Source organism: Ipomoea triloba, chromosome 4 (assembly GCF_003576645.1).
Source record: "Ipomoea triloba cultivar NCNSP0323 chromosome 4, ASM357664v1".
Lineage (NCBI taxonomy): Eukaryota > Viridiplantae > Streptophyta > Magnoliopsida > Solanales > Convolvulaceae > Ipomoea > Ipomoea triloba.
The window spans coordinates 12379548-12392890 of record NC_044919.1 but is presented as its reverse complement, the minus strand read 5'-3'; the positions used below and the strand labels follow the sequence as shown (position 1 = coordinate 12392890).

The 13343-nt window shown below is 34.2% G+C and overlaps 2 protein-coding genes across 2 annotated transcripts; one reads left to right on the top strand and one right to left on the bottom strand.

Moving 5' to 3' along the window:
- Nucleotides 1-920: 920 nt before the first annotated feature.
- LOC116015677 (ribosomal RNA small subunit methyltransferase H) lies at nt 921-4461 on the bottom strand. Its single transcript, XM_031255828.1, has 5 exons — nt 4035-4461; nt 2947-3198; nt 2531-2599; nt 1869-2061; nt 921-1657 (listed from the first exon to the last, which is right to left on the bottom strand). The coding sequence occupies exons 1-5, from the start codon at nt 4416-4418 to the stop codon at nt 1251-1253; spliced, it is 1305 nt and encodes a 434-aa protein (XP_031111688.1). The 5' UTR covers nt 4419-4461; the 3' UTR covers nt 921-1250.
- A 4306-nt stretch (nt 4462-8767) lies between these two features.
- LOC116015676 (protein SPT2 homolog) lies at nt 8768-13056 on the top strand. Its single transcript, XM_031255827.1, has 10 exons — nt 8768-9135; nt 9738-9803; nt 9885-10114; nt 10532-10649; nt 10812-10889; nt 10977-11100; nt 11194-11729; nt 11844-11959; nt 12100-12186; nt 12439-13056. Exons 2-10 carry the CDS (start codon nt 9768-9770, stop codon nt 12548-12550), a joined length of 1437 nt encoding a protein of 478 aa, XP_031111687.1. The 5' UTR covers nt 8768-9135; nt 9738-9767; the 3' UTR covers nt 12551-13056.
- Nucleotides 13057-13343: the final 287 nt, after the last annotated feature.

Below are 13343 nucleotides of genomic sequence, written 5' to 3'. Positions count from 1 at the left end.
TTGTGAACTGTGAAGTGAGAGAGCAAGAGATACAAAGAAAGATCAAGCTCAAGACTATGGCAATAGCAACGAAGATTCAAACGCCGAGTCCATAGTTGGAGAAACTGGACAATCTTATGTCCAATCCAACCATCTATACTAAGTGTAGTAAAAAGAAGTGGAGTAACAAATCCATCTTGTGAAAAACCTTGAGAATTGTGGCCGACTTTGTGATCAATGCACAATCGCTATTTATTGTACTAGTGGTGATAGTGCAATCCTCCTTGAAGTTTTGACCGAACCACTTCAAAATTCTCACTCTCACTCTCTTTACATATTGCTATTTAGTACTATTGACTCTGTTACAATGTAGTATCTGTTCATATCTACTTTCTCATTCAAGTCTATTCACCATCCACTAGACTTGAACCGCCCTACTCATTGTGACCAACAATTCAATATACTAAAAATGAACCTTTAATATATTAAGAATGAATCCTATGTTAGTTGCCTATATTGCAAAGTAGGCCAAGGCCCATCTATAATGATTGAACAATTAATGTAGCTGTGTCGGTTAAAGGGTTGTGTAAAACCAAGGAAATGCTGTGTTGTTGGTACATTCACTCTACTTAATTGTTATACATTACTAGTATTTTCGCCCGTGCATTACATATAATGAATTTGTTATAATATTTTAAGAATATCGATATACAATTATGTAAAGTATAACATCAAATATTATATAGTGCAATTGATGAAATTGATTCAATCGATTATGTTTCCTAATGTTTTTATTGATTGAATTAAAGCAAATAATTGTCCAATTACCTGTGCGATACATTGATAGATTCTTTACTATATATTTAAATAATAAAAATAAAGATGAAATTATAAAAAAAATTCTAATATTGAACGTGTACATTTATTATTTGATTATAAGATTAGTGCAAAAGTATTACTCAATTAATTGAATAATATATTACTTAATTGTTATACATAATTATGGTATTCAACAATCAACAGCCCCACTTAAAATACATTGTCCCTTATGGTAAAAGGGATGATATAATTACTCTTGCCCTCATTATAATGGTGAGGTGATTGGTGAACCCACAAATATAAAAGAAGAAACAAGAAAATGGCATCCCTCACGCATGGCAACATTGCTCATTTGGGTGTGATTGCATCCCCAATACGGTTATAGCTCCTTCATGTTGCCTCTGGGAAAACAATCACAATTACGTCAAGTTAACAATTCAATGTATACATCATCAAACTTTCTGAATTACTCTCAGTTTGGCACTGCGGCTTCGAGAGTTCAACATCTCTTCCTTTTGAGATGGAGTTATGGGTCTCTTAGTGAGTATAGTTCCATTTTGTCCTTGCATTATCTGTTTAACCCACGCTTCTCTTTCACCATCTTCGCCAAATGTTTTTAAACCATGACAGCATCTTTCTTCTTCACCTTTAATCCCGCCACCATTCATAACACCGAGAAATGCCTGTTTCACTATTCTGTCCTCCAAGCTGTGGAATGAGATGATAGCAAGCCTCCCACCAGGAGCAAGGGAGTTAAAACACGAATAGATGGAATCCTCCAGTGTCCTGAGTTCATCATTAACAGCTATCCTAAGAGCTTGGAACACTCGTGTTGCTGTCTTTATCCAACCTTGTCTTCCTGCATTTGCAAATACATAAAAAAAACTTCAAGGTGTTGCAATTCTATTGCTGCCATGATCACTATGAGCAAGTCCATGTGAATATAAACAAGTCTTATAGCTGCAGGAGTAAATTCAAGGTTGAAGACATTTATTGTTATGGAGTATGAGTACTTATTTTGATTATACGATTAAGAAGTTGCAAGTTGAGCAGGGGGACAGAGAAACAACCTTTTGTCCTGGAAGTCGAATTCTGAATAAGATCAACTAGTTGACCAGTAGAGTGCAATCCTCCACTCAAGCGGGCCTTAACAATTTTGTTTTGAAGAAAGTGCCAATTGCTTTCTTCCCCATAATCACGTAGAATTCGCCCCACCTCAGCAGCTGGCCAAGAATTTAATATGTCTTCCGCTTTCAGAGTTGCCTGCCACAGTCCTGTTCAAATCAGTTAATTCAAAAAATGTAATATGAACACTCTTTCCATAGCAAAAGATGGAACCATGAAAGAAAATATATGAACATTCTTTCATACCAAAACAAGGAGCAATAAAAGATAGAGTAGTTACCTTAATAGGGAGCTGAAAGCTACCATATATAGAGTAGACCAGACATTTAGTAAATCACAACTATTTATCAAACTTACAAAGGAACAAACAAGAATATACAACTTTTGGAAATGGAATCCTCTCTTATTCAGCAAATTAAATGTTTTGATCATGCAAGTTTTTCACACAAGGTACTGAAGCAACTAGATTAGTCTTCTGAAAGAAAAGTGGTGCATGCTTCAAAATTTTGAGCTGATCTACAATTACATCAAAGTTAAGGGTTTATCAATACTAAAATGGTGGTAAAGAGACTACTACAAAGTCACATAGATTTAGAGAGGAAACTACCTTAGGATCCATTCGCATATCAAGGGGTCCATCTTTCAGCACACTAAAACCTCTTTCAGCATCATTCACCTGCATATCATCAAAGAGAGTAGAAAATTGTTTGCAGCTTATCATAACAATGTAGAGAATAATGCAATACAGATGGCTGAAAGTAGTAAGATTATGAAACCACCATAAATGAATACATAAAATAAAAAACAGGTATGTTACTTATAAAGCTAAATTGTACCATGTCCATGCAGTACAAAAAGCATACATAACTACAGACAACATACAGAACACAGACATGGAAAGAATTTGAGAGGGACGTGCTAAGATGAGAGAAGAGGTGTGCATAATGATAGCTAAAGAGTCAGATAAACTAATACTTCTACACATAAATTTTAGAGCTTTTATGAAATTTAATGATAGTACACCTGCATAGAGGACATTCCCAAGTCCATCAAGATCCCATCAATTCCAGAAGTTAATAGTCCCTTGTCAACCTCACAGAGCACGGACTTCACATCCTTAAAATTTTTCAAATAGGTATGCACCTTCAAATCTGAATCTGTGTAACTAGAATCCTTCTTTAAGATAACATTTATTCGATCTTGAGCCATTTGATGTGCAAGTGGATCAACATCAAGCCCAACATATACTTGCATTTCAGGATGAGCCTGAATAATCTGGTATTTACATCACAAAAATTGAAAATCAGCAAAGAACACAGTAATGGGATGAAAACACTCAATTCAAGGAAGTCATTTTGTACTTTTAGGCCTTCCTACACTGTACATAAAAGAACATGATGACAAAGCAATGAATATTCCCTTCAGCAATTTCACAGAATACAAGAGAAACAAATCAAGGCAAAGAAAGAAAGTAAACAGTGGATGCAACAAGGCAATGTATGTTGCAAACCTAGAAGACTTTTCATGGTATTGACTTATTCAGATTATCCAAATTGCAATTTTATATCTTCACTTTTTCTTTTTTGATAATTGTCTATAAAGATCTTCTTTTCTTTGATGAGTGGTTGTCTATAAAAATCTTAGCAATATAATTGATGGATGTTGCATACAAAATGTTAATTTTCTTAAACAATTGACAGCTAAAAACAGATATGGCCTTTAGAGATTTCTTGTTATTTGAATTGGATCATTGTGTCATTAATAATGCCTTCATCCAAAATTGAACATCCAAGTTTGGTGTGGCACTACTAACTTATTTATATTAAAAATTAGTGCAAATGAAAAGTAACATCTCATCAAGAGGCAACATATACCAACTACCAAGTAGTGATTGTATATTTCTTTCCCATTTAACAATTGTTAAACCAACCATTTCTGCATATTCAACAAGATAGCCATCAAAATTGCAAAAATTTAACAGTCTCTTTTTGCATTTTTTATTGACCACGATTCCAAGTGTTCCATTCTCATTTTGGCCTCACATTTTCTTAGACAACTGCAAAGAGCTAAGTGTTTAAACTTTTGATACTAGCATAACTCCATAAACTAACCGCAGAAGAGTGACCGGCGGCGCCGAGAGTGCAATCGACGAAGGAGCGGAGGCGGAGAGAGGCAAAAACATCCAGCACTTCGCCAAGCAAGACGGGGACGTGGGAAGAATTTTCATTCCCGTAGAGCTTCAGAAAGCTATCCTCGTCAAACTCCTTCTCTGACCGAGTCCTTTTCTTCACCAGAGACTCTCTGCTTTTCTTCTTCTGCGCGATACTGCTCGTAATCTCATTGGCTTTCGTTTTGTTTCTCCTGGCGCGAGTGGTGGAAGTGGCGAAATTATTGTTTGCGAGGAGCTCGAATTTCGGAGTCGGCGCCGGCGATATGGTGGTTGAGGAGGGAAAGAAGAGCCGCCGGATTAACGGTCTAGCAATCGCCACAGCCATGGCAGAAGAGCATAGACCCGATTTCAAACATACCCATTTGGACTTTGCTAAGTAAATAAAAGAGTGCCTTATTATCATTTAGACCCCGGTGCTTCATTTTCTTTACTATTTGCCCCCCTTATTTAAGTCAAGAGGCCACCTTTTCAATTATGTTAGTGTATTTGCTTTGAATGTGAAACTTTTCTCCTTATTGTTTGATTGGGATGACGGAGTTAGTTAGAGAAAAAAGAAAATATAAATTATTGGTAAAAGAATAGTGTGAGAATAAACTAAGAATTTAAATTACATTTTTTATTTATTTGGTAGAGAAAAATATAATTATTAGGAATAGAAAATGAAAAAGTAATATAAAAATTAAAATGTTCCTCTTCAAAAAAAATTTAAAATTAAAATGTTCTTGTGTAATAAGAATTATTATTATTAAGGGTAAATAAAAGAGTGGCTTATTGTTTTCAAAAAAAAAAAAGAGTGGCTTATTATCATTTAGACCTCAATGCTTCATTTTCTTTACAATTTGACCCCCTTATTTAAGTCAAGAGGCCACCTTTTCAATTATGTTAGCGTATTTACTTTGGATGTGAAACTTTTCTCCTCATTCGACAGGTCGTTTGGTTGGGATGACTGATTGAATTAGAGAGAGAAAAAAAAAAGAAATTATAAGTTATTGGTAAAAGGACAGTGTGAGAATAAAATAAGAATTTAAATTACATTTTTTATTTGTTTGGTAGAGAAAAATATAATTATTAGGAATGGAAAATGAAGAAGTAATATAAAAATTAAAATGTTCTTGTGTAATACGGAGTAAGAATTATTATTATTAAGGGTAAATATGTCAATTTCTTTTCATTTTCCTTTTCCTTCCACTGCTGAATTCCAATTTGAGGGCTTTAAGGGTGTGTTTAACAAACAGGAAAATGATTTATGAAAAATGAGTCAATTTTCAGAAAACATTTTCCTTTCTTGTGTTTGGTTGCAAAGCAGAAAATTGGCATTGTATGTTTGGTTCATTTTTCAGAAAATATACAAGAAAATTAACAAAATTGTAAAAAAAACCTACATAATAAAAACAAGTGAAACTTGCAACCAAAAAAAAAAAAGTGAAACCAACCAGTGGCCGACTGGTTTCCTTCGAGAAACCAGTCTCGGCCAGACTAGTTTCAAACCAGTCTCAATCGAACTGGTTCCGAGAAACCAGTCGGTGACTGGTTTCGGAAAATTGAAATGGTCGGAGGCGGAAGTGCAACGGGAGGCGGAAGATGAAGAAGCAATGAGAGGCAGAAAATGACTTCCCTAAAAAAAGGGAAAGTCATTTTCCATAAAGGGTGTGTTTGGAAAGCACGAAAATGATTTCTGAAAAATGAGTCATTTTCCAAAAAATATTTTCCTTTCTTGTGTTTGGTTGCAAAGCAGAAAATTGACATTGTGTGTTTGGTTTATTTTCCAGAAAATAGACAATAAAATAAATTAACAAAATTGTATTTAAAAAAACTACATAAAAAACAAGTGAAACTTGCAAAAAAAAAAAAAAAAAGTGAAACCAATCAGTGGCCGACTGGTTTCGGAAAATTGAAATGGTCGGAGGCGGAAGATGAAGAAGCAATGAGAGGCGAAAAATGACTTCCCCTCAAAAAAAGGGGAAGTTATTTTCCATAAAATGTGGCTTCTTTTCCATTGACCAACAAGTTAATTTCCTTTGACCATATTTTCCTCCTCCTTCCCAAACACCATAAACTCGGAAAATGATTTTCAGAAATTATTTTTCGGGTTTCCAAACACACCCAAAATGTGGCTTCTTTTCCATTGACCAACAACTTGCCTGTTTACTAACAGAAAACTGTTTTCTGTTTTCTAATTTTCCAGTTTTCATTCTCTGTTTTCCATTCTCTGTTTTCTGTTTAGAAAACTTGTTTACTAACACTTATTAAGTTCACATAAAATTTAGTTTAAATAATTTTAATATTTTTTGAGCTAATACATAAAATATGTTTGGATATGTTCATTTGAATGACATGTATATAATATATAATTTTTATTTTGAATTCTAATATAGTAATATATGTGAAATTTCGATATCCGATATCTGGACCAAACTTGTAATCTTGTATCCGATATAACATAATTAAAAATATTCGAACCAATAATCAATTGAGTTCAATCCAAATATAAAACGTGGTATAGATTTCAAATTTTAATTTTGATAATCTAAATGATGTATAATTTTAAGCATAATCAAATAAGTTATGTTTAAATAAGTAATGCAAGTAGAAAAGATAGAAGATGATGATAAGTAAAAGAATATGATAATAAACGTAATCATAATAATGAATAAATATGTAAGTAGCTAATGGTGAGAATGTGCTTATAGTGACATATAGTCTAATAGATGATAGCTGATTCTGTTTTCCATTTAGAAAACAGTTTTTTTTAGTGTTTTAGTTTTCTAGAAAACTGAAAAATTATTTCCTGTTTTCAAAATGGAAAAATGTGCTAGTAAACATGTTTTTCTGTTTTCTGTTTTTCAGTTTTCTAAATTTTCAGAAAATTGGAGAAAATTTACAGTTAGTAAAGAGGCCCCAAATGTTCAGGAGAAAATGAAAATCAAAATAACTCACAGCTCTAGTAAAAGCATGAGCTATCGTATTCGTTCATCTATGGACAAATCGAAAGGACACTGAATCAAATTGTCATTTGAGAGTATGATAATCTCTAATAACACACCCCGCATAAGAGAAATTCGGTAGATCATCATTAAGCATCATGCATAAGTTATAACAATCCGAATAAAACACAGTTTTCACCTATCCTCTCTCCATAACTCATGACAAAGTTTTATAATTGCAAGAGCTTCCGCTATATATACATAATAAATATAAATATTTTTGAAAGAAAATTATAGTTATATAAATAATACTGTAAGTATTAATAAAAATGGAGTAACCCTATCTAAGTTAGTTAAGTTCAGGGTCGACTCTGGCCATGTGCGGCCAGGGCGACGACACATGACCCCAAATTGTTTTTTAAATATTTTATATATAATTTATTATTATATTTTTATACTTGATAATTATTTTTTTAGAATTCATAGATTAGTCTTTAATTGTAATTGAAAGTAAAATTTTATAAAGAATCGACATCAAATTTTTGATGAATAATTTTGTCTTTAAATATGCACGAAAAATGCTTTAAAAATGCATGAGAAATTTCACTTTTATATTTAATTTTGAATTTATTTTGTTTTCTTTGTTGAATTTTATGAATTATATTTGGATAAATATTTTTTATTACATTTTAATTTTTGTCTTAAAATACAATAACTTGAAGTCAATATAGATTTGGACTTAATTACCTCCGTTGGTTTTATGACTTTTGGGGAGTCAAAGCCTTGCCAACATTACCAAGAATAACAAGGATATAGGAAATCCGGAAAATATAAAGGGAATATAGATTTTATATTGTTTAGAGTTCTAGAGGAATATGAATCATGAACTGTTTCATATTGGGAGTCATAGTTACATTATGAATGACAAATTCTAATCCTTATTATATTACAAGTGTAAGGCCCAATCCTAACTGAAATCTTTGGTGGCCTCGTGCTGGGTTTCCTTCTTGGGCCTTCCTTGGTCCATTTATTTTCTTGGGCCACTCTATGTGGTTTGGGCCTAGTTTACCATCCATCAATCCCTGTAATAGAGATTTTTTAGATCTTCTAGACTTTTATCTTTATAGGTCTTTTTGGATTATATTCCTTACCTATAGAGATATCTATGTATCATTATGGCAAAAATTAAATATCTAAAAATCCTTTCTCCTTTGTTCTTGTCTCTCTATTATTATCTTTGTCTTTATCGTTTTACTCTATTATATTTTGTTGCATGCATCTCAGACATGACCCCTATTTGTAATGAAACGACTCTGGTTAAGTTGTTGGCTTGGTCAGTTCGACTCCCAATAAGAGGGGCTTATTGATCTTATTGATTTGAGTCGATTAGTTATGAACCATCTAAACTGATTTATCGCAGTTTACCTAGTGCATACCCTCGAGTAGTTCCTCGTTACCCAAAAAAATATTAGTAAAAATCAATAAATATTTGTAAGAATGCATTTTTTTAACTTAGAATTTTAATAATTTTTTAAAATATAAAAATGCTGTGTTTATAAACTCTTAATAAAATGTATAAAAGGGTAATAATATGAAAAAAGATTTTAGGTAATAATTAAATATAAACTATTAATAAAATGTATAAAATGTATAGTAATTTAAGGTCCACAAGTGCAAAACTCAAACTCCACCGCCAAAGTATTAAGTATACTTAAAAGGTGAGGCGAAGTGCCAAAAACTCAAGCAGCGGTCTACTCTATAAGCCCAAAGCATGGATAAGAAGGGAAGCAAACCGGGTTTAGGTCTGGCCCAAAGTCTAGGCACTACACAGCATAATAAAAAACGCCTCCAGGCGCACGTTAGCATACATCCCCGTTGTTTCTGGGTCCTTCCCTCGTTTCCCTACGCCCTTTCGGCCTTTTATCTTTCCCACCTGCACACCGAATCAACAATTTCTCAACGCATCCCTCCGTCGTCGCGGCTTCTACGTGCATATATTCGCATTAGCCGTTTCTCCAGATCTGAAATCCCTCGGATTTGCTCTCTTCGTATCTGCGCTCGATTTCGCCTTTTCCGATCGGTTTGACTGATTCCCCAGCTTTTTCAGCGTCGATTCAGGTATTACACGTTGATTTGGTTTGAAATCTGAAATTTCTTGGTTTTTACGCTGTTCGATTATGCTTTTTCGGTGTTCATCGCCAAGATTTTGGTTCTGATTCGGTTTTTGGAAAAAAATAGGGTTTTCTCCCCGCTTTTTTTCACGTAATCCGATTGTGTTATTCTCCAGGTTTCTGGTTTCGTCACTTAATCAGATCGTTGAGTTTTTGTGTTTATTTTCAGGATTTGAGTTGTCAATCGATTTTTTTTTTTTGGAATTAGGGATTTTCTTCGTGTTATCGATGGGGTCCTTATCGCAATCGGAGATTTTTTTTTTTTGTTATCGATTCTTTCTGAAAATTGAATCGACTATTAGTAAAGAATTGAAATTTTTAGTAAATTTGATTCGTGAAACCATCTGGACTTGATTTCCTGATTTTAAAAAGTAAAAAAAGAAAAAAGAAAAAAAAACGATGCTTTAAGGGTTGATCTGAATTTATAACCTCTCGGAATCTTTTGATTTTCTTATTGAAATTCTTAACTAAAATGGACATGTAGCTCTCCTTGAGTTGTTATTACTTCTGTTTTTGTTATGGTAATAACTCTCTCTGGTTTGCATTCAGGTTTCTGTGTACAATTTGTAATCACGTTGAATGATTCAACAAGCTATGTCGAGATATGCCAGTGATGTAAGCTATACTATGTATGCCATATTTATATCTAAATTATGTTTTATCCCTAGTTATGTGCATCACATAATATTTATGCAGGAATATGAAGATTTGGATGAGTATGAGGAGGATGGTGAAGAGGGAGAAGGGGGCTATGAAGAGGAGGAGTATGAGCAGGAAGAAACACATGAGCCTTCAATGGAGGAGTTGGAATATTTGGAACTAAGGCAAAAACTGAAAGAAAGATTTAGAAAGAAGATGAAGAAAGAGTTGGGAACTGGAAGTGCTTCCAGTTCCCGTAATATCAAGAGTTCTTCGTCCAAGGATAAGTGAGAATTCTAGCTTGTTTCCTGACTTTGGTCCAATTAGATTGTATATTAAGTGCTGTTACAGTTTTATAACATGTTTAGTTTTGGAGGATGATAATATTTTTTTTTTTTACTTTTTTGGGAACTGATCACATATTCCCTTTCTTTTCTATCACTTTATTAGTTTGTAAGGCTTCATATTCTGCATTGTTGTCATGTCTGCTATCCATGATGCTTTGTTTCTTTAAGCTTTCTACTTTTCATGGGTCACCTTGATAGTCTGACAAAATTTTCTGATTTACTAAAAAACGCCTTGTTGAGATGTTTGTATTGATTGCTTCTGTGTTACAACATTTTGTGTAAAATTTGTCATCTTTATGGAAGGAGGAAAAAAGATGTACTCTAATTTTCTATGGTCTTTTCTCTTTGTTCCTGCAGTTTTGGTTCCTTCTTTGGACCTTCACAGCCAGTTATAGCTCAAAGAGTAATTCAAGAAAGCAAGTCCTTATTGGAAAACCCTGATTTGGCAGCTAAAGTTATGAGGAAAAATACTGATGTATGTATTAGTTTTAGTACATATTTGAAATTGGATACTCTTCATCTTGATCTGTCTTGGTTTTTCTTTTTCCAAAGTGGTGTTTTCTTTAACAAATTACTTTCAATGATGTAAATATGACTTGAGATATGCTTATGTCTTTGTAACCTGTTGTCTTTGCAGAATGGTAGGGTTCATGCCTCGAACTCTGTGAGACCAAAGTCCAGTACTAGTAACCATGCACCAAAAGTTTCCAATGGGGTAATTATTTAGTTGCTGGAATTTGTTGAGGTTTTGTTTTGGTTATTCTTTTTGCTCACCTGGTTCTACCATTTGCTTGATTTGTAGGTTAAAACAAAAATCCAGATGCTAAAAAACACAAGGGATTATTCGTTTTTGTTATCTGATGATGCGGATGTTCCTGCTCCTTCAAAAGCTTCTTTGCCTCCAAAAAGCTCTGCTCCCAATTCTGGTAGTTCCTTTTGTCTATTACTGCATGTCAATCATATCTTTTAAAAATACTATTTTATTGAGAACTTATACAGGCTTTTTGGTGATATTGAAGATTCACGGTCAGCACAATTTGTACCTAGGGATCGGAAACCTTCTAGCAGTATGGGGAGAAAACTTCCTAACAGTCATGATGGCAGGAAGCCTCTTCCTGGTGGGGTTAGCCAAATGAAACCTAAAGCTGGGATTCAGAAAAATGTTTCTGCCAGTAAACCAAGTCAGCCAGCAAGAGAACCTAAGAAAGAACCTATTAGAAGTAATGGGAGTGTTCGGGGTCAGCCTATGGCACCAAAAAATCATCCTTTGAAGCCTTCAACAGGTATGAATGAGAGGAAGTCTTCAACATGGGATATGAAAAGACCCATGCCTAACTTGCCTAGACCAAACCCTTCAAAACTGCAACCTTCCATTTCAAAACAAGCCTTGGTACAGAAAAAGATGCCTCAAGAATCTAGCAAGCCAAAAATGATTCAGAAACCAGCTATGCCATCCTCAAGACCTCCGGTGGCAATGCAGAAACATGCAGTGCCCTCCTCTAAACCTCAGGTGGTAATGCAGAAACGAGTGGTTCCATCTTCTAGACCCCCCCAGGTATGATCTGGTTCTTCTTATATTTGTTGTTGAATGATAGTCTATTCTCTCCCATTCTCTTTCTGCTTCCCCAATTCTATCACTTGACTGTAAATGCAATCTTGGTACTGGCAGATTAAGCAGCCGCCTGTGAAAAATCCAGCACAACGCCCGGCAAAGAGACCAATGAGATGGGATGATGAAGAAGAAGATGGAGCAGCAGCTATTAGTATGATTAGACAGATGTTTAGGTAAGTAACATTCTACACAAGTTCACTGCTTTGGGTTTTTAGCTTGTTTGTAATAGGCAATAATATGCTTTTTTAAAGGACTAAGCTTTATATTTTTATGTTTGAAGATCTGAAATGTTTTGGGTGATGTGCTTTTGAAGGTATAATCCCAATGGGTACCGTGATGATGATGATGATAGTGATATGGAGGCTGGTTTTGATGACATACTGAAGGAGGAAAGGCATAGGTGAGTAATGGTGTATTACCTGCATATTACCCTTGATGATTTAGATTCTAAGTGAAAATTCATTTGATATCATTTAATCTAATAATCAAGTTTTCATCATCTTTCTGAACTTTAACAACAAAAGAACATATTTTCCATCACCATGGCTTTTGATTAATTATTACACTAACTTGTAATTGATGCTGTACATTCCTTGTTGGGTTTTGGAATATTGACTCATTTCTGTGATTGTAATATCTGTGGTTTTTGCAGTGAGAAGATTGGGAGGAAGGAGGATGAGGAAGAGCTACGTAAGATAGAAGAAGAGGAAAGAAGGGAACAAATGAGAAGACAGGCAAAGAAGCGCAAGATGATTGCACGATGACCAGTAATGAATAATAAAAAATTTTGCGTTGCCTGGGAGATTTTCTTTCAGAAGACTGAGCTTGATGTTTGCTGCTATGCTATGTACTCCGTATCTCAGACTTGAGTTGCCCAGTTGTGCAGAGGGAGGGGGGGAGGGGGGTATATAGTGAGTGTAGCAAAAGATGAAAGAACATATAGCAAAAGATGAAAGAAGATATGTGTTCTTGAGGGTAATGGGTTGTTGGTTGATGTGGGTTGGGGGGGGCCTCGAACAGCAGGCATACCTTATTTTTTTTTAGTCAGTAGGGGAATTAAAATTTAATTTTATTTGATGATGACAATTGAATTGGAATAGAGTTAATACCCAATATAGTCCTCGACTATAGTGGTTTTACTCAATTTAGTCTTAAATGACTTTTTGTGCTCAATATAGTCATCGACTTTGATGGTTTTACCCAATTTAGTCCTTTGTTAAAAATTTTGTTAGTTAACGGTTATAAATACGGTCCTAACGGTAATTTCTCATCTTCCGTCCCATTTAGGATGATTCCTTCTTCTTCCTCATATTAAGATCCACGCAGAAATGTAAATTTTCGCACTAAATCAACTTCAATCCTAAATAAATAAATACAGAGTAAATAAATATTTAGCTACGAAAATTTACATTTATGCATGGATCTTAATAAGGGGAAGAAGGAATCATCCTAAATGGGATGAAGGACGAGAAATTACCATTAGAACCATATTTCTAATCGTCAACTAACAGAATTTTTAACAAAGGACTAAATTGAGTAAAACCATTAAAGTCGATG

Excerpts from the sequence above, each read along its gene's own strand:
- LOC116015677 (XM_031255828.1), bottom strand. The coding sequence starts at position 4,418 with ATGGCTGTGGCGATTGCTAGACCGTTAATCCGGCGGCTCTTCTTTCCC. Across the intron at positions 2,600-2,946 it reads TGGGAATGTCCTCTATGCAG|GTGAATGATGCTGAAAGAGG; the intron begins GTGTACTATCAT and ends GATGATATGCAG. Across the intron at positions 2,062-2,530 it reads ATATGCGAATGGATCCTAAG|GCAACTCTGAAAGCGGAAGA; the intron begins GTAGTTTCCTCT and ends GGACTGTGGCAG.
- LOC116015676 (XM_031255827.1), top strand. The coding sequence starts at position 9,768 with ATGATTCAACAAGCTATGTCGAGATATGCCAGTGAT. Across the intron at positions 9,804-9,884 it reads TGTCGAGATATGCCAGTGAT|GAATATGAAGATTTGGATGA; the intron begins GTAAGCTATACT and ends ATATTTATGCAG. Across the intron at positions 11,730-11,843 it reads CATCTTCTAGACCCCCCCAG|ATTAAGCAGCCGCCTGTGAA; the intron begins GTATGATCTGGT and ends TGGTACTGGCAG.